This window comes from Larimichthys crocea, chromosome XV (assembly GCF_000972845.2).
Source record: "Larimichthys crocea isolate SSNF chromosome XV, L_crocea_2.0, whole genome shotgun sequence".
NCBI classification, from domain to species: domain Eukaryota; kingdom Metazoa; phylum Chordata; class Actinopteri; family Sciaenidae; genus Larimichthys; species Larimichthys crocea.
The window spans coordinates 9,625,726-9,646,747 of NC_040025.1; the positions used below are offsets into that span (position 1 = coordinate 9,625,726).

At 41.7% G+C, this 21,022-nt stretch overlaps 2 protein-coding genes across 4 annotated transcripts; one reads left to right on the forward strand and one right to left on the reverse strand.

Moving 5' to 3' along the window:
• The first annotated feature begins 480 nt into the window (after positions 1 to 480).
• dnmt3ba (DNA (cytosine-5-)-methyltransferase 3 beta, duplicate a) lies at positions 481 to 17,539 on the forward strand. Of its 3 annotated transcripts, XM_019254201.2 has the most exons (26): positions 481 to 675; positions 2,812 to 2,944; positions 3,732 to 3,877; positions 4,517 to 4,682; positions 4,772 to 6,486; positions 6,577 to 6,697; positions 6,824 to 6,859; positions 7,126 to 7,157; positions 7,999 to 8,148; positions 8,871 to 8,933; positions 9,030 to 9,179; positions 9,257 to 9,364; positions 9,890 to 10,019; positions 10,165 to 10,281; positions 10,373 to 10,417; positions 10,506 to 10,585; positions 10,732 to 10,844; positions 12,225 to 12,408; positions 12,516 to 12,600; positions 12,706 to 12,851; positions 12,953 to 13,043; positions 13,146 to 13,294; positions 13,383 to 13,468; positions 13,565 to 13,634; positions 14,095 to 14,213; positions 15,177 to 17,539. In XM_019254201.2, the coding sequence occupies exons 2-26, from the start codon at positions 2,821 to 2,823 to the stop codon at positions 15,316 to 15,318; spliced, it is 4,368 nt and encodes a 1,455-aa protein (XP_019109746.1). In that variant the 5' UTR covers positions 481 to 675; positions 2,812 to 2,820; the 3' UTR covers positions 15,319 to 17,539. The 3 variants fall into 3 exon arrangements, with proteins under 3 accessions (XP_019109746.1, XP_019109809.1, XP_027144100.1); XM_019254264.2 differs by lacking the exon at positions 7,999 to 8,148; XM_027288299.1 differs by lacking the exons at positions 481 to 675; positions 2,812 to 2,944; positions 3,732 to 3,877; positions 4,517 to 4,682 and adding an exon at positions 4,100 to 4,476.
• Positions 17,540 to 17,581: 42 nt separating this feature from the next.
• Positions 17,582 to 20,740, reverse strand: LOC104933329 (uncharacterized). Its single transcript, XM_010748746.3, has 2 exons — positions 20,517 to 20,740; positions 17,582 to 19,392 (listed from the first exon to the last, which is right to left on the reverse strand). The coding sequence occupies exons 1-2, from the start codon at positions 20,645 to 20,647 to the stop codon at positions 19,083 to 19,085; spliced, it is 441 nt and encodes a 146-aa protein (XP_010747048.2). The 5' UTR covers positions 20,648 to 20,740; the 3' UTR covers positions 17,582 to 19,082.
• Between the last annotated feature and the right edge of the window lie 282 nt (positions 20,741 to 21,022).

The window sequence follows — 21,022 nt, forward strand, 5'->3', positions numbered from 1 at the left end:
TGGCAGCCATGTTTGTAGGCCAACTGAAAATGAGCGATATATACATTTTTATTTTGTAGGCCAACTGAAAATGAGCGATATATACATTTTTATGCCACTGGCATTAAGTCGCGCTAATTAATAATAAGGCTGTGTGCTAAGTTTAAGGGGAGTGCTAACGTTATGGTAGCCTATATCGTGATTATGCTACATGTTACAGTGGCTCAACAGTTAGCCATGTTTGTAGGCCAACTGAAAATGAGCGATATATACATTTTTATGTCACTGGCATTAAGTCGCGCTAATTAATAATAAGGCTGTGATGAGTGCTAACGTCGTGTTAGCCTATATCGTGATTATGCTGCATGTTACAGTGTTTGGTAAGATTCAGCCGGGTTGGCGGCCAGATGAAAATCGGCGATGCATACATTTTTATGGCACTAGCATTGTGTTGAGCTAAGTATTAATCAACCTGTGCTTTATTTTACAGCGGCTGTGCTTCGTGAATCTGGTCACCGATGAGTAGCTAGCAGTTCTCGACTACAACTACGGTGGGACGTCCCCCAAGTATCGGTCGTCCAATCGATCGTCCCCGGATAATGCGGACGTCACAACGGCTGGTCTGCCCATCGGAGTGGGTGCTTTCAGAGCTGAAGAGTGAGGACGATCATTTATATCTATAAGGGAACCAGCGAGGTAAGTTACTCAGTGCTATCTAACTACAAAACACAAACCAGCCGCTTATTTCTTATCGAGACTTCCTCGAGTGAAGCCGGTTTGCGTACTCACGGGGTCATGTTATTACTGTTTTATTGTGTTTGTTTGTTGTAAGTCTTATGCAGGCTAACAACACAAAGACCGGCTCATACAAAAAAAAAAAAAAAAAAAACCCGCGGCGGAGTCTGCAGACGAAGAGCCGGGGGAGGTTTACTTCCTAATAAATGGGGCTTTCATGTAGTTAACGCGGGCTGCTGCAATAACGTATATATCCACATATATTGTGTTGTAATTACACTTTATGAATGCACCACTTTCACTTGTGATGTTAAAACATAAAGATGCCCGTCCTCATGTGAAACAGGCTGTAGCCGCTGCACCGTGCGTGTAAACGGGTAATGGCAAACCCTGACCCAGAAAAAGGAGCATGCCGGTCGGCGTGGTAGTAAGTGTGCTGCAATGTGTTTGTTTTTCTTGCAAGTGAAGTGAACAGGATCGTTATGTTAAAGCTCAAGTTTCCCTGAGCAGTGAAAGTTGTGCACAGGGGTGGTTCGCGGCAAAAAAAAGGGAGGACAACGCGAGATTTCGTTTGAAGAAGAAAAGGGGAGGAGACATGGGAAGGAAGCAGTGGCTGAAGTGGCCTGGAAGTAGTCAGCTGCAGCACACAGCAAATAGGAAAACGGCCTGATGCACAGCACAAGACACACATGTGAAGATTGTCTGACAGAGAGGCCCTCAGTCACAGTCAAACAAAAGGGGATTAGCACCCACCCATTGGACTGGTTTCTCCCAACAACCCCCACCCTTAAAAGTGAGGCATGGGGTAGGGGGGTAAACACTAGGTTTGGCAGTGCTGAAGACCATGTTTTTCCAAGGAAGAATAACATGAAATTCCACTTTGGGAAGCATGTGCAAGCCAGAAAAGCTAAGATATAGATCATGTCATACCTGTTTTGAATGTACCTAACCCCCCCGCACATCAAGGCTAAAGGGTTCTGGGTCCCTGAATTTGTCCATCTCTCCAGATCTGGTGTGGGGTGCACATTTTAACACAGAACTGGGTCACAAAAGGAAATTTGTTGTCACAGTCAGTAAATAGGCTCACATAAATACATTATAGACCTTAACATAATCACAAAAATAGACTTTTTCTACCCACGTCCTGTACGTATAGCACCACACATGACAGTTACCGAGGTGTTTTGTTAAGTGATGCTATAGTCATAGTATGCCCGCTTTCTGTTTCGCACTTAGGTAACCGCCCCCGGGTTTGACTAAACATGTAAATGCAATTCAAAGCCACAAAACAAACACAGGTTATAAAGATTAAAAGGTCCATGTTTTACCTCCAGTAGCTTGTCACTTTGCTCTGTAGTGATTTGATTTGCAAAAGGACTGACACACCTTAAGGAGTTCTTATAAACATATAAAGGTGTGGCAGGAAATTCAGAAAGTTACATCACAAATACAGAAACGTGAAAAGTGACGATTTAACAATAGTAATACATGTTCATAATGAAAAAGCATCATAGACGGCATTTATATAGCAATTTTTTCCAAAGGGATTCAAAAATTTCTTTACACAAACGCTCTCATACAGATGCCGGAAAGCTACCTTTTGAAGAGCTGGCCTAAACATGCAAATAGACTTGTGGGCGCAGCAGATGTTTTTGCATGTTATAGCAGGAAACTTTTGAGTGCATTAATGATTGCTGCATTCTATTTAGAGGAGGTGTGTGCTGGTTCGCTGTCACTGCAAATGGAAATGAGCCGTCCATCAGTGAGAAGTCAACATGTCTGCTGTTCAACCAGTCCGTTAGGGTTTGCTGTCTTGCCTAAAGACACTTGGTTATGTGGTCAGGAGGAGCCAGATCTACAATAGAAATCCAACAGTCAAAACATACTAAAGTTGTGATTTTAGGTGCAGCTACGCCTCCTACTTCCTTCATCCCCAAAGTGCTGTTCACTTTCTCAATGAACGCGATGCCCAAATCCTTAAGAACGTAAAATTCCACCTGTTGATACAGATGGGAATGTTAAAAACTGATAGACATGAACACGAGTTAACTGTGATAAGGTTTTGCGTCATCTAATCATTTATATTCTTTCTTTTAGAGTTGCACGATGGCGGATACAGTGGTTGTGACACCAAACTCCATCCGCGATAAGTCCAGCCGCTTTCGCATGTTGACCTGGGTCAACGCGCTGCTCAAAACCGATTTCAAAGATGTGCGACAGACAAGTTCAGGTGATTCATCAGATTTATGGGTGCTGATTTAGCTCGCTTTGATCACGCTGAGCAGCAACGGGCCTTCAATACACGCATTTTCACTGCTGCACAGCTATGTGTAACCGTGTCGACCCACGTGATGGTGTCCTCAATCTAAGATGTGACGAAAGAGCGTGTGCACTTTTTAAGAACGTCTCTCTGTACTTTTGTTACTTCTAACAAAATTTCTTTGGTTTGATGTTCAGATATCAACTTATTTTTCCCGTTAACTGATTAGTTTGCAGCCACATCACAGCTGTAATTAAGCTGTGTGAAATTACTGCTAATGTCCTGCTGCGGTTTCACATCAAAAGAGGCTTTTATTGTGAAGCATCCGAAGGAAATGCAATGTATTTGTCACTGAATTAGCTCAACAACTCTGTTAGCTGTGTTTATATGTTTGTTCTTTATTAAATGCAATTCAAAGCCACGAAATAAACACAGGTTATAAGGTTGAAAGGTCCTTATTTTACCTCCAGTAGCTTGTCACTTTGCTCTGTAGTGATTTTATTTGCAAAAGGACTGACACACCTTAAGGAGTTCTTATAAACATATAAGGTGTGGCAGGAAATTCAGAGAGTTACATCACAAACACAGAAACGTGAAAAGTGACGATTTAACAATAGTAATACATCTTCATAATGAAAAGGCAGTCAGAGGATCTGTCTTATATATATCGCATGAAAGAACAGTACAAACAGAAACAGCCAGGAGATGTGCATGATATCACTTTATGAACTGTCTTCGTGTGTGTGTGATCCTACAGGTGCGTGTCACTGTCAGATCATGGACTGTGTTATTCCTGGCTCTGTCGACATGACCAAGGTGAAGTTTGATGCACAAGGCGAGGACGACTGTAAACACAACTTCAGTCTCCTTCAGGAAGCCTTTAGCAAGAACGGCATCACAAGGGTAAGCATTGTTTCTCTAGTAGTCTAGTTCAGTGTTTTTCAACCCTGGTTCTTGGGGAACACTGCCCTGCATGTTTTAGATGTTTCCTGCTCCAACACACCTGATTCAAATGAGTGGCTCGTTATCAGGCCACTGCAGAGCCTGATGAGAGGCTGATCATTTGAATCAGGTGTGTTGGAGCAGGAAACATCTACAACATGCAGGGCAGTGTTCCCCGAGGACCAGTTTATGAATTTTAAGAAAAATCTTACTTGTTGTGCAGTGACTTCCACAGGCACAGCAAAGATAAGACTCCCCGTAAAACCACAGATTGTGATTTTTAAATTTCTTTCCTTGTGTACAGATTGTACAAACAAGATTACTCTTTTTGCTAAACTAAACTAACCACACGTTCTCTCTAGCTTTCTGTTCAGTGTATAGATGAGAAGATTGATACCACACTTTCATCTAACTCTCAGCAAGAGGAAGCATATTCCATAAAATGTGCAACTATTTCTTCAGTGCATCAAATGTACAAAAATCAACACTGGAAAATCCAAACTCATCACAGGGAAATCGACTTTGAATCGCTGACTTCAGATGTCTACTTCGCTATGAAGGTACATCATTAATAAATTATTCCGCTTTGTCTTGATTTAGACGATTCCAGTTGAAGAGCTCTTAAAGGGGGATTTTAAAAGCAGCATGGAGATCCTGAAGTGGTTCAAATCTTTCCATGCGCAAAACATGAAAAGTGACGAATACGACCCTGTCGAAGCTCGGCACAGCCAGGATATCGCAGCGTTTGTGGCGTCTCCATCATCACGTAATTGCAACTTTTCTTTCACAATAAAGAAAACTGTTTTGATTGGTATATTTACAGTAATAATGTTTTTTTTTCTCTTACTTCATCAGGGAAATCTGGGGAATCAGGCACAGAAGAAAATGGTACTGAGGCGACCAAAGCTCCTTACCCGTACACTAAAAAGTGGAAGGATATGTTCGATTGGGCTGACCCTAGTGCTCTCGGAGACCAGCATACTTTCTGCCGTACTTGTGACAGGAGCCTGAGCACGTTTCATAAAGGTCTTTTTGAACTCAGGCGACACATGGAAACGAAGAAACACAAGAGAAGGGCTGAGATTGCCAAACGCGCTGCCCGGCAAAGCCAACGCTCTGAGCCTCTGCCCTGTAGCGACACGGCTATCCAGTTTATCTTCAAACAATGTTACACCGGCTCTGCTAAACGCGAACAGGTGTCGAGACGTTTTGCACGCTGTAAACTGGGCTCGAAGTACCCCAAAGATATCGCATCTGCTTGCCAGCAAACTCCTTACTGTGTATACATTTATGAAGGGGTAACACTGGGAGAGGATGACGCCGTCTCTGTGATCCTTGTTGGGTTTTTTGATATGGAAGCTTCCAGACACCGCATCCGATTTCTGGATGCTGTTCAGTCAGTGGGTGGCACAGGAGATCAAACAGTGGTGGAGACCTTGAAGAAGTTCGGGTTACCCACAAATAATCTCGTTGCTGTTTATTCAGACGGTAATCGCAAGGCCTCGGAGCAGATCTGCTCGCAGCTCAGGGAACTCAACCCGAACATCGTAGCCTTAGGAGGGCTGTACACTGTCGCTGATGCTGCTTGCCATGCTGGAGTTAAAATGCTCTCCAATCAGGCTCAAGACTTAATCGAGCATATCCATGCGCATTACTCCTCCTGCTCTACCAAGAACGACAACCTCAAGGCTCTTTTTGGCTCAGATGTCGGTGCAGACAGTCCATCATTTCATCTCAACACAAGCTGCCTTAACTTTTTCCAGTTAGTCACAAAAATCTTGGAAATATGGACAGATCTTATATCGTACTTTAAGTCGTGTGACAAGGACGACGAAAAAGTCAAATTAATCTGCTCCCAGCTGCAAGATCCCAAAGTGAGGGCGACGTTTATGTTCCTGGAGCAAGCCCTGAAGCCTCTGCACACTTTCCAAAAACATCTGCAGACACGTGATGGAGCTGCTCGAGCTGATATGCTGCGCATCCTGGAAGAAGCCAGCAGCCTGTTGTGCACCTACTCCGCCTACTTCCTACATCCTCAAGCTGCTGTTCGCTTCATCAAAGAACGTGACGTCCAAATCCTCAAGAACAAGAAGTTCCACCTGTCGAGCCCTGAGCTCAGTCTGGGTGGGAAAGCTGTGGAGGACTTCCTGAATGAGTCCGAGGCTACAGAGGAGCTGCCACTGTTTAAAGAGCAGGTGTTGTCCTTCTACATCGCCCTCACAGGTTGTATCGCAGAGGAGCTGCCTCTAAGCGAGGGGGTGCTAAAGAGTGTAGCTCACCTGCTGAGCCCCCAGAGCAGGCTGAAAGTGACGGGGAAGGCGGTAGAGGAGCTTGGGACCAGGCTGGGAATCTGCAGCTCCCCTGAGGAGGTCAACCAGCTCACGAGTGAATTCCTTGAGTATCAGCTGCCCGAGGAAGGAGAGAAGGATAACTCAGCAGTGGTTTCACTGGAGAAACACTGGGCCAGCATACTGAAGGACACCAAGCCGACCTCACTCTTAAGGAAGCTTGTTTTGACGCTGTTATCCTTCCCCTGTCCTCCACTTGACCCTCCGCTGGTTTTTACTCAGGTATTTAATTATTTGTGGACTTGTCTGAACATGTTTGATCTGTGGTTGTGTTTCGTTTTTTCACATGTTTCTTTTCACGTCCTGTCTCAGGCCCTGGAGAGTGAAGATGCTCTACAGTTCTCCGAGAGCGAAGCCTTAACAGAAAGTGAGTGTGATGCCATGTCTGACTGCGCTCTCTCAGACAGCACCGGCAACCCGCTTTACACTGAAGGTGATTAAACAAGTTGCATTTGAATCTTGACTTAATTTAACAATAAACCACCTTTTTATGGGATGCAGATGTAAGAAGTGTTATTTACACTTTTATCTTATTTTCTATCATTTTCTTTCATGACAGTGAAGCCATGTGAAGTCCGCCTCACAAAGTTAAATCGTAAGTTGACAAATTTTTGACTTTTTATTTGTATAATATGCCCAGTTTTAAGGAAATGTAAGTATAATTTAATATTTATTTTGTAAAATAAAGTAAATCTTACTGTTGCTTTTTAGCTGTCCTCCAAATATTCTGTAACTAGCCTCAGATCCTGGTTCAGGATTCATGTCATTCTCCAGATTTCAACTTTTCAAACTTGTCAAAATGCATTTATCATAGTCTCTGATCTCTGAAACATACTGACACATTTTCTTTTTCTTCCAAAGGGCTAAAGAATGACAATTGCACCTGGAAAGAGGTAAAGATTTTCTTCTCAATTCGTCCTCTGTTTTCTAAATCTAATACGTCTACATGAAAACTCATTTGACTATAAAGACTCCACATGATGGCGAAAGCCAGAATTAAAAATAAAAAAAATTTAAGTTGCCACTTTTGTAAGGCGTGATTCAGACCAAATCTTTATATCGAGGTAGTGCATTTGGATTGCAATCAGCGACAGAGAAGTTCAACTTTTGGAGCAATGCAACCTGACATCACAGTGTGGTGATCAATTCAAATGATCAATTGGACGATCAGACCGGTCAAACTGCTCCACAGTCATCCAGGTGGATTTCATGGACTAAACTCTGATACGCTGACACGTTCTGGTGTACGTCCGTGTCAGGCTCACAATTTACGCTACAAAATAGTGACTCGAAGTCCGTTTAATTTGGTTTGTGTGCGATGGTTTAAGAGAGAGAGCGAGAGCAAACAGTGGTCGAGCGACATAGACAGTGAATGGGAGTGAGGAAGAATTTGCATCGAGGAAGCTCGTTGATGAGCGAAAACTTATTTTCTGATTATTTCACAGCGGTTACACACCCCCAGAGTTTTTCCTCACCCCTCCACCCCGCCACATAACCTTGCACCGATTCGCCACAGCGCCTGATTTGGTCTGAATACGACCTAACATGAACCTTCCACTCTTCTTCCCTCTCATCTACTAACAGTCTCTTTATCCTTTTTTTTATCATTTGGGCAGCATAATTACTGATTTCATGAATTATATAACTTATATGAATGCGTGTGTGTGTGTGTGTGTTGGTAAATTTGCATGTGCATGATATTTGAGTGTGTAATGGGAGTGTGTTGTCTCTCAGGGGACCACTAGGGGCGGTTTTGGCTGGGACAGCAGCTTACGCCAGAAGCCACAAGCCCGTACAGTGTTTCAGGCTGGTGCTAGCAACTGGGCCAAACCTGTAGATCTTGATATGGACCACAAAAAGGGTCTGGAGTCCCAAGATGAGGTGGTAGGTATACTCAAGTATACTACCGGAATACCCCTGGGCTACATCAGGCCTCTCTGAAAGGCCCCTGAAATGCTACTAGAACAAAAAACACGACTCAAAACTAGAGTTGGATCCTTCTCATGTCAAAATCTCTCCAGGTTCAACTTCCAACAAATTTTAATAACAAATGCTAGAAATAACTTAAAGTACAATCCAAAAAATACATTCTAAGGCCACATTCAAAGCAGGACATTCATTTACAGGGAATCTTCAGGCTGTGAAAGGAATTGACGTCTTACATTTTATTTTCAAAATCTTGAATATTTTCTCTTGCCTCTTTTGCTCTTTTGACTGAGCGATCACAATCCAATCCCTCCCTCTAACACACCTCCATTTCAGATCCATCACTCGCTTTGTTCACGGGGCGGCAAGTCAAATTAGCAATAAGGCAAATGTGAGATAACACCTCACCAAGCATTGTGGGTAAAACTCAGTTTAGTAATTTAGTTTGAAACCACAGTGGAAAATATGTTTCCTTTGTTTACACTCCTTTGAACAAAGCGAATGGTCATACATGGATGAAGGGCTCCCTTTCTCCTCCCCTCCGTGTCACCTGAAATTAAATATCAAAATCGTCAATTTAGAAACACGTACCATCGAATAAAGTCATGTTTTATTCATAAGAAATACACAGCTCCTTGTCTTAAGTACTTTTTTATCTTTTAAATGTGGTTAACTTTCAGACAGAAGAGTCATCACCGGCCAGTACACCAACACCAAGAGGACGACGGAAACATGCCTACCAGGTAATATAACCACCATAGTACAGTTGTGCTGAACGTCTGCTGATCAAATATCTGTGTAAATGATAATCTCTACTTGTTATTTTCCGACATCCACAGGATGGGAAAGGCTTTCTGTCAGGGAAACTGGTGTGGGGGAAAGTGAAGGGGTTCTCCTGGTGGCCTGGGTTGGTGGTGCCTTGGAAAACCAAGTCATCTCCCCCGGGTATGCGGAGAGTGGAGTGGTTCGGAGACGGGATGTTCTCAGAGGTTAGACGCTCAGTGCATGTGCTCGTGCTGCAGAAATGTTGTGTTGAATTGGATTTTAACATCGCCTTCCATTGCAGATCTACACAGAGGGTCTGCTTTCATTTAGTGCCTTCAACAAGTGCTTCTGCAAAAATTCTTTCGCCAGCTTGCCGACCTACAAGGAAGCCATCTACCAGATCATTGAGGTAAGAGAACCCCAGATCCTAATAAATGAATGTTGTACCATGTTTAGTTGTGGGTGCGGGTGGTCCTGGACCTCGACTCTCCTTTATGTCTATCTCAGTTGGTAAACTCTCATGTTGGCCTGCATGTTTCCACACAGCATATAGGCCTAATGTACGTTGATCCGCCTGACTCGGTTCAGAGTGATGTCAGAGCTAAACCCAAACCTTATTTATACAAAGCGATTCTCTTCTATCAGTAACCTACTAGGATCATTGCACAGATGCTAGATGAACATCAGGCCAGACAGAAACCTGCAACCGGTCATCCAGGTCGGCCTTGATACAGCCCTTTATCGTCATGATCATATCTGAACGCAGCAAGTTTTTGTAATCATCCACTTCAAATCCTCTTCCTAAACAAAGCCAAGACGGCACCGATCAGCGTACATTCAAGTCGCCTTTAATGTATCTTTATGTAAAGCTGATCACTCAGAAGCTCATGATGAATTTGTCGACTCAGTGTCAGGAAATGTTTGTAATCTGCAGCTGGCAAGTGAGCGATGTGGAAAGTCTTTTTCCAAGGCGGACGGAAACAAAGAAAAAGAGCTGAAGTTGATGCTGGACTGGGCTTTTGGAGGATTTCTGCCTACAGGACCTGAAGGATTTACACCTCGTAGTAGGTGGACATTTGTAAACAAGTCTAAACAGCTTCAGCGACTAGACTTCTTCTAGACTTAACCTCTTTTACTTGTCGATGTATCAGAAGATACTTGTTGTTATCATGAATTCATCTTGACTCCATCTTTTTCTGCATCTTTAAGATGCTCAATCTCAAGATTCTTCGGACTCTTCCGCCCTGTCGGACTACCAGCCTCCAGCAAAAAGGAAATATGTTTTTAAAAATAAGCCGAATGCAGCTGTCGTCACCTACAGCAGAGGTACGCATTATTTTTTGTCTACAAACTCTCACAGATTCAGTGACAGGTTTTATGATATTATCATCAATGTTTTGATGTTTTACTTTCACAGAACTGATCACTGAAAAGCTCAAAGAGAAAGGCAGCAAAATTGAAAGTAAGTTTAGAAGATGTTTGTGATTTAAAATCCTCTAAACGTGAAGTTCTTGATTAGATAATGGTTAATAATTGTGGTGTTATTTCAGATCTTTGTTTGTCTTGTGGATCGTCTGAGGTTGAAGTGCAGCACCCGTTGTTTGAAGGTGGTCTTTGTCTAAGATGCAAGGTAATAACTCGATCTATCTCTGTCTATTCTACGTGGTCTGCGTTCCTCCATCTCAGCATCAGTTTGTGAATGTCTAACCTCCATCTGAAAACACAGCTGCCTCTAACATCCCAAATGCTGCAAAACAACCATGTCACTGTTTGCAGGAGAACTTCACAGAGACGCTGTATCGCTACGATGAAGATGGCTACCAGTCGTACTGCACCGTGTGCTGCGCCGGGTTAGAGGTCATCCTGTGTGGCAACGCCAGCTGCTGCAGGTAAACACTGCTCAGGCCAGTGTATCACTGTAACTCCATTCAAGAGTTTTTAATATTTCTACAACTTCAACTGTTCTTTTAGCCCAAGTTCTGTTACATTTACAAGTATTGTAGCGACTGCTATCAATGAAAAAGCCAGCTAAGAGGCTAAGTAAAGCCAAAATCCACAGTGAAGTTGGATGTGTTTTATACTGGTTACTAAATAAAAACGTATATTAACGAAACTTTGTCTAAATCCTGGCACCCAAGTAAACAAGTAAACACAGTGAAACCAATTTATAGTAATCAAAAGGACGTGCAATCTAAACAAATAAACACCACAAGTCAAATCCACATTTTGGCTACAAGTATCCTGAATTAACTATTCAACTATGTGTGTGTATATATAGAAAACTATCAGTGAATTCATTTCATGCTGAAGAAAAACTCAAAAACCTGATGATTTTCAGACAAGTTTTGGAGTTATATGGAGCATTATTTTATATGATTTGAAGTGGGATTGTGTCAGTTTATTGGTCATGGATATCAGAGATAATGTAGGTCACACTGCATCATGTCTGTGTGTCGACTGAAAAGGACACTAAGGATTTTAAAGTATTTTAACAGAGCTGCTAGGATATATCTTTCTGTTTCTGTGATGACAGCTACCAACTATGTATATTGGTCCTGATTCCAGCCGGAATTTATTCTTTTTAAATGACTAATGAATAAAATATTAGCATGTTGGAGATAAGAAGTCTGGGTCAGATCATAAATTTGAACTCTTTTTCCAAAACATGTAGCTGCAGCGAAGTTGAAGAGCTGACGTCTCAAACCGTCCAGAAAAAAAGATTCAAAGAGTCGAAAAATTCTCTCTGAGCACGAACAGACTTTTCACTTCGGTTTTTCCAGATCTGGATTTCCTGATTGCTATTTTTTGCACGTGGACAACATATTAGTTAATTCTAGTGCCATAATTTATGATCCCAGGCCCCACCCTCGGAGGGGATTTCCATCCACTTCGATGTCGTTACCAGAACCAGAGGGTCTGATTTAGGATTTCTCTCAAGCAGGAACTGGGTTCAAGATCTCCTCACAAACTCTCTGTGTTTATGAGCCTCCGAGGATCTTTTTGGGGGTTTCCATTCCTCCGACATCTCTGAGGAGTTTTTTTTTTTTTAGACTAGTTATTGTTCCCAAGTTACACGCCATAGTGAATGTTTTTCCACAAATATAATTTTACAAACTGAGATTAAACATTGAGTTTAAATATAAAATCACTGCATGGTTTGGTGTCACACTCGACATATTTTGTAACTTTCTATAACAAGCAGTGAATGGTCAGTGATACTAGTAACTCTCCGTTATCTACATTCACACGTACGTTCGTCTTGTCTCCAGATGTTTCTGCAAAGACTGCCTGGACATCTTGGTTGGTCCGGGGACCTTTGAGAAGCTGAAGGACGTCGATCCGTGGAGCTGCTACATGTGCTGCCCTTCAGAGTGCCGTGGAAACCTCAAACTCAGGCCAAACTGGAGTGTTAAAGTTCAAGACTTCTTTGTCAACAACAGCGCCCTGGAGTTTGTACGTACCACCGACTTCACTGACACAGAAAAATGGGTAGATGAACATGCATAAAGCTTAATGTGAAAGTCTTCTGATGGTGCTAAAAGTTCTCTTTTTAATCACAGGAGCCTCACAGAGTTTACCCCTCCATCCCTGCTGATCAACGCAGACCAATCAAGGTGCTCTCGCTTTTTGACGGCATTGCAACAGGTTAGTTCTTGTCGACTTATCTTCACCTGAACCACATGTACAGCCACATAAGTTTATATAAATGTGAGTATTTCTCTGCTTTTAACCACTGTGGCGTCACAACAGGATACCTGGTGCTCAGAGACCTCGGCATTACGATGGAGCGCTACATCGCTTCAGAGATTTGCGAGGACTCGATCGCTGTGGGGATGATCAAGCACGAGGGGAAGATCGAATATGTCAACGATGTTCGTACCATCACGAGGAAACACGTGAGTACACGCTGGAGTGAGATTACTTGTGTTACTAGTTTGTGTCTCAACTAAGAGGCTGAAAATAATTTTAAAAATCTGACCTGGACTTTGTGTTGCAGCTGGCTGAATGGGGTCCATTTGATCTTCTGATTGGAGGCAGTCCGTGTAACGACCTGTCGATGGTCAACCCTCTGCGAAAAGGATTGTTTGGTAAGGCACCTTTTCAGCTGTGAATGCTTGAGGTCCCGTTTCAGGTTTCAGCATCCTCTTCACTCATAAACTTTTTGGTAACTCTCTCTGTTTGTCCCGCAGAGGGCACTGGAAGGCTCTTCTTTGAGTTCTACCGCATACTGACCATGCTGAAGCCGAAGGAGGGCGACAACCGCCCGTTCTTCTGGCTGTTTGAGAACGTCGTTTTCATGAGTGCCAACGACAAGTCAGATATCTGCAGATTCCTCGAGGTGATTACATTCGATCCTCTCAGCTCGATAGCAGAGAACAAACTGTTTCAAACTTGTGTCGCTCATTGTTTGCCCTCTTTGTTTTCAGTGTAATCCAATTCTTATCGACGCAGTGAAAGTCAGTCCTGCTCACAGAGCACGGTACTTTTGGGGAAACCTCCCTGGCATGAACAGGTACACATACTAATACACAGTTATATTCCTGTCTTCATACATATTCTCACACTGGAAGACGGTTTAGTTTACATGCCCGCCTGTTTCTCTCTTCAGACCTCTCGCTACATCTCTAGACGACAAAGTTGGCCTCCAGGACTGTTTGGAAGTCGGACGCATGGCAAAGGTAGAAGCATCTTAGTTTGCAGGGTGCTCTGCTGTAGTTTATTGTTGAAGCAACCAAGAAACATGACCCTTGAAAAGGCGTTTAAAGGTTAAAAAGTCTAAATTTTATTTAGGAAATATATTTTATCTTGTTCACAGTGGGCAGAAATGTTCATTATATCTGATCTCAGGCTGTCGGGAGACCTTAACACACCTGTAAACTAAAGGTGGGATTGTTGTGACAGTAGTTCGTCCTGCAGGAGGCTGGCGTTTCAGTCAGCATCATCAAACCTGTCACAAACAGAGTCATCACCATCACAGCAAGCTTATAGTCTCATATTAGGCAAATCTCAGTCAATCACATTAATTTGATTAACTATATCATCAAGGATTATTGTTATATACTACTGGGAAGTGAAACCAAAGAAAGATTCTTAAGATGGTTTACCACCCTGATACTGATTTGTCGTCTCTTCCTGCAGTTTGATAAAGTCCGCACCATCACAACAAAATCTAACTCTATAAGGCAAGGCAAGAGTGGGCCGCTACCTGTGAACATGAACGGCAAGGAGGACTACCTGTGGTGTACCGAAATGGAACAGTAAGTCTGTAAACGTGCCGTTGGTAAAGCAGTACGTAAAGTTGTGCTCAGATTGATAGATTGATAGATTACTCCGCTTTCCACACACACATTTCAACACAAATAATAACAAATCTGTCCATGATGTGCACTTTTGGTTGCCAAGCTTCTTAGCTGCACATCATTCCGTCACAAAATCTATCAATATATCACCAGGCGGTACAGCCACCTGGTTTTCTAGGTGTGTTTGTCAGTCCTCGAGGTCCGGTGTGCTGCTGCATTATAAGGAAAATTGTGATTACTTAATGAGCTCCAGATGTGTCATTCAACTCGACCTGGCACTGCTTTCCTGAGCTGTCCCCACCTCAAGAGCGAGAGAGAAAAATGTGGAAACATTTTACTCCAGTTGAAGACAAACTTTGCTTCTTACTGTAAGAGAAAGAAAATCGTAACAAGTAAAAAGCCAATAAAAGTAACTTTATAAAACATCGACAGCTGGTAGATTTTACGTTGCAGAAGCTCACTTGTTAAACAAACTAAACTGTAGCCACGAATATTTTGTTCATAAACATTAGAAACATATCGCTAATCTTATTTCCTATTTCTTATTTTGCATATTAATGTGAAAAACATCAGATATCTTAAGAGTCGTAGCATCAGGGTTTAATTCAAGGAGTAGATCGAAATGCAGACATAAGGTGAAGTAAACAAAAGACTACAATATGGTAAACACAAACAATAAGGCAACTGAAAAATTTCAATAAACAGAAGCTCAAAATAAAAACAGAGCAAACATGCACAGTGCTTGGGACCAGAACACAATATGACCTGCCAAACATCAGACAGGACAACAAGACACAGGTGAAAGCATTTAGGGTGGAGCAGATGATCAGAATATTCAGGGAAACACAAAAGCAGGACGTAAAGATACACAAGTAGTATATATTTTTTTGTTAACATTTCCCACGTGGTCGACTCTTTCAGGATCTTCGGTTTCCCCAAACACTACACGGACGTGAACAACATGGGTCGGATGCAGAGGCAGAAGGTTCTGGGTCGCTCGTGGAGCGTCCCCGTCATCCGTCACCTCTTCGCTCCGCTGAAGGATTATTACAAATGTGAATAACGACTGTGAACCAAAGCGTCGCTCTCACATCAGAGCGTCAGCGGTAAACCTACTGCCGTATCCTGCCTTCATTATTAGATAGTTCAGACTTCTTTGTTGTTTTTTTTAACTGGATTTAGTATTTCATATTTTGACTTTTAGAAATGTGTGTGAGTTCACCTCCATGATCCACTATCACCAGCAGGCACCGACACTTTTCAGTTAGTTTTTTTTATAAATGATGGTGCTGTGATCAAACAGTAATGTTACTCAGAACACGGGCTTGACTCATGAAGCAAGATTAGACGGTTAGCCAGCTGTCTTTGGGCTTAACTCAGGTTTTTCAGTAACATGATTTTTAACCTCCAGAGGATCAGATCCAACACCTGCCAACAGCTCCGTTACTGACCGATCAGCTCAGACATCGGGCATCGTGACACGAAAGACTGAGTTTACAATAAACATTTTTACGACACTTTTAATGAATGATGATTATAGCTGCATGTTAATCACACGTGTTCATTTTAATTAGTAAAACAAAAATTTAACTTTTTGCAGACTTTAAAATACATTTAATATTTTTAAATTAACGAGTAAATCTACTGTGTATAATGTGAACTGCAGTTCCTCTCAGCTCTACAGAGCATTTTAGCGTCTTTCAGCTCTTGTTTTGGTTTTCTGATCCGCGATTTTACTGTTGAATCACTGTCACCGCTCTCGTAGCGTCGATTTCAGCTTCAACAGTGGAAAAAGCTCTAAGAGAGACCAAACCAGAGCTCATTGACTGTCTGTACTTCCTCTCTGACCTTTACATATTTATATACATCGACAATAGTTTGTTCATCGTGAGACAAAGACCATGTTGGAAAGGCCTTTTGTAGCAATACCTGTGCTTGTGTTCGGCCTCTGACTCGGTGAATCCAGGTGACCCAAAGAGAGCCGTTAAACTTGCTTCATGGTTCAGGCCCCTGGTTTCTACCTCATCTCTGATTTATTGGTTAAAAATCTGTAGTTTCACTTTTTTTTTTTTTTTTTTTAATTTATAAATATGAGAAAATGTTAACGTTCTTTCTACACAGCCTGTGTTTGATAGTGTTTTATTGTATAATCTAAACCGGGAATTGTGAATCTGATCTAATCGTATTCTTCAGCTATGATTAATTAAGTCAATCAACAAGCCAATTTTCTAATTAAATTCATCTCACTGTTGTGCACCAGTGATTTTGTCCATTATTACCTCACTGGGTTCGCACATTTTATCTATTTTAAGGAAAATATTTATACAAAACCAAAAATTGTCAGAACAACATTTTTTTACAGCGAGCGCATTGTTACTTCAACCTTCAGAAATCTGTTGATTTAAAAACACGAATCTTCCAGAGTCAACAACAAATACTGTAACAAGATACTAACTCAAACATATACGTACATGTACTGTATGGAGTGTGAATTTTTATTTTTTAGGTTTATTTTATTTGAAATAAAGTGTGATTAAAAGAAATGTAAAACGAAAAATGACAAAAAGAACACAACATAAAAATAACACAGAAGAAGCAAATTAGTAATAATAAAATTAAAAGTATTAGAGCAAGAGAAGAAGAAATTATAGAGAAAATTAATTCAATTCATCACCGTCCTCTAATGGGGCTTTAAAGAGTTCATATTGGATTCTGAAAAGTTGATTCTTCTGTATTTTTTTTGACAATTATTGGTAACACTTTAACAGGTTATCACTCAGCAGTAATTCGAACCCCAGCTGGGGCCTTTCGGTGGAGGAGTTTGCATGTTCTTCCCATAGTCCAGACATGTTAATATGTTTAATAAGATAATGTTGTTAATTAGTTATGTGCCCTGTGATGACCTGGAAACTTGTCCAGTGTACCCTCGCCTCCAGCAGCCTATTACTGATGAGGATGGAGAATGTTTGGATTTGCGACCAATGATGATGTCAAACTTTGACTTTAGGAAATTGTGATTTCTGATGTTTAACAGGCCAAAAGATTTATTGGTAAATCAGTAAAATAATTGGATAAAATGGCGATGACAGTGATGTTACATCGGTCAGCTGTGATGTTCATGTAGAAAACCACTGTTATGGTGCTTTAAACCTCAGCGAGACATGACCCATCAGAGTGTTTTCTAAATGTTTCTTTTTTAAGTGCTGTTCAGGTGTCACTAAATGCTGTTTTCATGTTTACTTACTGTACTCATGTTAATGGTCAGATGAACAGTGCTGCCTTACGTTTATTGTATAATCTAAACCGGGGATTGTGAATCGTACGTAAATCACTCACCTTTCCTGTGGTTGGCCACAGGTTACCACTCGCTGTACTGTAAGTGTCTTGATGTGGTCGACACCTTTTTACCTCATCGACCTTTGATTACTGACGGTGCTACGCCAACGGTGCTGTTGTTTCTCTGTGTGCCCGATAGTTTAATACTGTTTGTTGTTTTACGAAATGATAAATTGACGTAGGGGGATTATTAGTGTGATGTATAGCTCGGTGAAAACAACAAACGGCATGTGAAGATACAGTAAAAGTGGATTTTTTGGGATTTTTACTCAGGCATCTTTGAACAGGTGTAAGGTGCTTCCTGAGCTCAAGCATCGACTTGACTTGTTTTATTGCTTCATCATGACTAATAAAACGTTCAAAAACTCAGAACAGAAAACTCTCATGATGTTCATGTTGTTAATTCAATGTAGATATTTGAGAAACGATGGAGCTTCAACATCAGCTGATGGAAACAAATCTGAGCTGCATATTAACTTCAGTTCACATAGTGCCAAATCATAACAAAATCTCATGACACTTTTTACATAGAGCAGGTTTAGACTGTACTCTTTATATTTACAGACACTCAACAGTTCCCACCGTGGGCGAGCACTTGGCGACGGAAAACTTTTTAAGAGGCAGAAACCTCAAGCAGATCTGCAGAGTTAGAGATGGAGATGAAGAGAGACTAACAGTAGAAATAAAAGGGTAATAATACAAAAATAGTTAGCTCGACCAATCCCCGATCTAGGTGGATTCATGAGAATGTGGAGAGGGGGTGAACCAGAACCAGAACTGGGAGCCGGTTCCAGAGCTCGATAGCTGATAGGATCCAGTTTTACTTTTGGAGACTACAGGAACTCTGAGTGTAGTGTAGCTCTTTAAGATGTGATGGTGCCTGACAATGGAGAGATGTGTAGGTGAGGATTTTATGTGTCTATCCTTCACTTGTGTTAGGATCGAGCAGTATTAAACACATAAATATATAAAGTATTATAGTAAAGTATGTAGTATTTATTCCACCACAAGAGGTCAACATTGCTCCTCTGTGCTGCAGTAAATCATTGAAGACATGCTGGGAGAGAATCAGTCGATCCCATCAGCCTCCCGTGGACCGGCATCGTGTCACAGCTGCAGCTGCTTTAGATGGATGGAAAAATTACTATTTTATCTCATCAGGATAATCCAACCAACATGAGGGCGTCTTACCAGGGGAAGGGAGCTCTGGGTGCATGAAAACAAACAATAACAACAAACTGTTGTTTCCCTGTGAGCTGTTGAACTGAATCCAGATAGCGGTGCTTTAAAAACGCAGGATTCTCGGGGTCTCTCTGAAACAGCTCTTAATAATAATGGTGTAATACCATACTCTCATCTCATACAACCCTAAACTCAAGTACCTCAAAATAAATACAGTACTTGAGTAAATGGGGTGTTTTGTTCCATATCTCAGTCTTATTTATAAAAATAATTCATTTTTAAGTTCAAAGTTCTACAAAGAGCGTCAGGTCACTTGGGTGTTTCCCAGGGTTTCAGTCTCCTCTCCATCGCAGACGGAGTCGGGTTCTGGTTTGTTGGTTTCACGTCCAGTTTTTTCGCTCCTGGCACCTCCTTCCCCTCCTGAACCAGCCGCATCACCTCTGCGAAGGAGAGCTGCTGCGTGGCCTCCGTCTCCGCAGACGTCTCTGCTGTCTGGTTGTTGCTGATATCAGAGTCTGAACCTGAAGGTGTCGCCTCATCGCTGCAGTCCGTCTGTGTCACATGAGGAGAGGCAGAGCTCCACTGCTTGTAGCTGGTCCGGTCTATCGGCTCCACAAACCTGATGATGACAGAGGAGAGGGATGAGTTTGAATAAATTTGGGACTTCAAGGAAACATTATTTTTTAACAAAGTTAAAACCTGTAACCTAAATGTGAAATTATCAAACAAACAAACAAAAAAAGTGCTTGTTGTATTTAGTTTTTAGTTATAACCCTGAAATGTGTTTCTTTATATTAAATAGTGAAATAACTATTCAGGTGATCATAGAGGAGAGGAGAGGAAGAGAGGAAAGAAGGGGAGGAAGAGAGGAAAGGAGGAGAGAAGGAGAGGAGATGAAATGGAGAGGAAAGGAGAGGAGAGGAAGAGAGGAGAAGAGAGAAAGAGAGGATGAGAGAGGAGAGGAGAGAGGAAAGGAGGAGAGGAGAGGAGAGGAGAAAAGGGAGAGGAAATGAAGAGAGGAAAGGAGAGGAAGAGAGGAAAGGAGAGGAGAAGGAGAAAAAGAGGAGAGGAGAGAGGAAAGGAGAGAAAGGAGAGGAGGAGAGGAGAGGAGAAAAAGGAGAGGAAATGAAGAGAGGAAAGGGGAGGAAGAGAAGAAAGGAGAGGAGAAGGAGAGGAGAAGGAGAAAAAGAGGAGAGGAGGTGAGAGAGGAAAGGAGAGGAGAAGGAGAGAGGAAAGGAGACGAGAAGGAGAAGGAAGAGAGGAGATGAGGAGAAAAAGAGGAGAGGAGAGAAAGAGTAGGAGAGGAAAGGAGAGGAGAGGAAAGGAGAGGAAGAGAGGAGATGAGAGGAGAAAAAGAGGAGAAGAGAAAGAGGTAAAAATACTCATTATTAAATCACAAATGCATTCACAGTCAAATCTACTTAAAGTTGATGCTTTTTCATATAAGCAGCATTTTAATGTAGCTGTCTTTATATGCAGTTTAAGTTTAATACATTGTAATGCACCGTGCTGCTGACTGTGTGTTTTGCAGTAGTTAAACTGGACTGTAGTGCAGACAGGTGTTTCTAATATTATGGCCCTCTCAGGTACCTTTACCTCATTACCTCATTTACATACTGTGTGTATATAATTACACACAGAGACAAACTGCTGCTTTTTAAAATGCAGAAAATGATAAATATTAAAACACTTAAATAACTACAGTGTGACAGGTGAGTGTGTCCCTGTTCAGGTGAGTCCTACCTGTTGTAGAAGAACAGTTTCATGTCCAGCTCTTTGTCTCGGTCTCGGTCCCTCACGGTCTTCAGTCCGTCCACGAACCGACGATCAGACTCGAAGTCAAACGAGTCGAACCTGGAGAAGACAGCCTCCATCTCTGGTTCCACTTTAATTCACTTTAATTCACCTGAGCAGGTGATGAATCAGATCACACATGTTCAAAACAGACCTCAGAGAGCAGAGGAGAGCTTCCGGGATCAACACACTGTTAAAGAAGGAGCTGCAGCTGCAGCTGCAGCGCCCCCTCAGGTCAGACCAAGTACTGCAAGCTATATATATATATATAATAGATATAGATAATAGATAATATATATATATATATATATATATTAGGATTAGGATTACCAAAATTATTCCTATTTGCTAAATGCCAGAATACAGACAATTTTTTATTACTTTCTTCAAAGTCAGAAGTTTACATACATTTCATTTCATTACTATGAAATGTGTGTGTGTGTCACATTTTAAAC

Coding starts and splice junctions, on each gene's coding strand:
- dnmt3ba (XM_019254201.2), top strand. CDS start 2,821: ATGGCGGATACAGTGGTTGTGACACCAAACTCCATCCGCGATAAGTCC. Junction 10,282..10,372: donor TGTCGTCACCTACAGCAGAG/GTACGCATTATT, acceptor TTACTTTCACAG/AACTGATCACTGAAAAGCTC. Junction 12,852..12,952: donor GTACCATCACGAGGAAACAC/GTGAGTACACGC, acceptor TTTGTGTTGCAG/CTGGCTGAATGGGGTCCATT.
- LOC104933329 (XM_010748746.3), bottom strand. CDS start 20,647: ATGGAGGCTGTCTTCTCCAGGTTCGACTCGTTTGACTTCGAGTCTGAT. Junction 19,393..20,516: donor AAACTGTTCTTCTACAACAG/GTAGGACTCACC, acceptor TGTCATCATCAG/GTTTGTGGAGCCGATAGACC.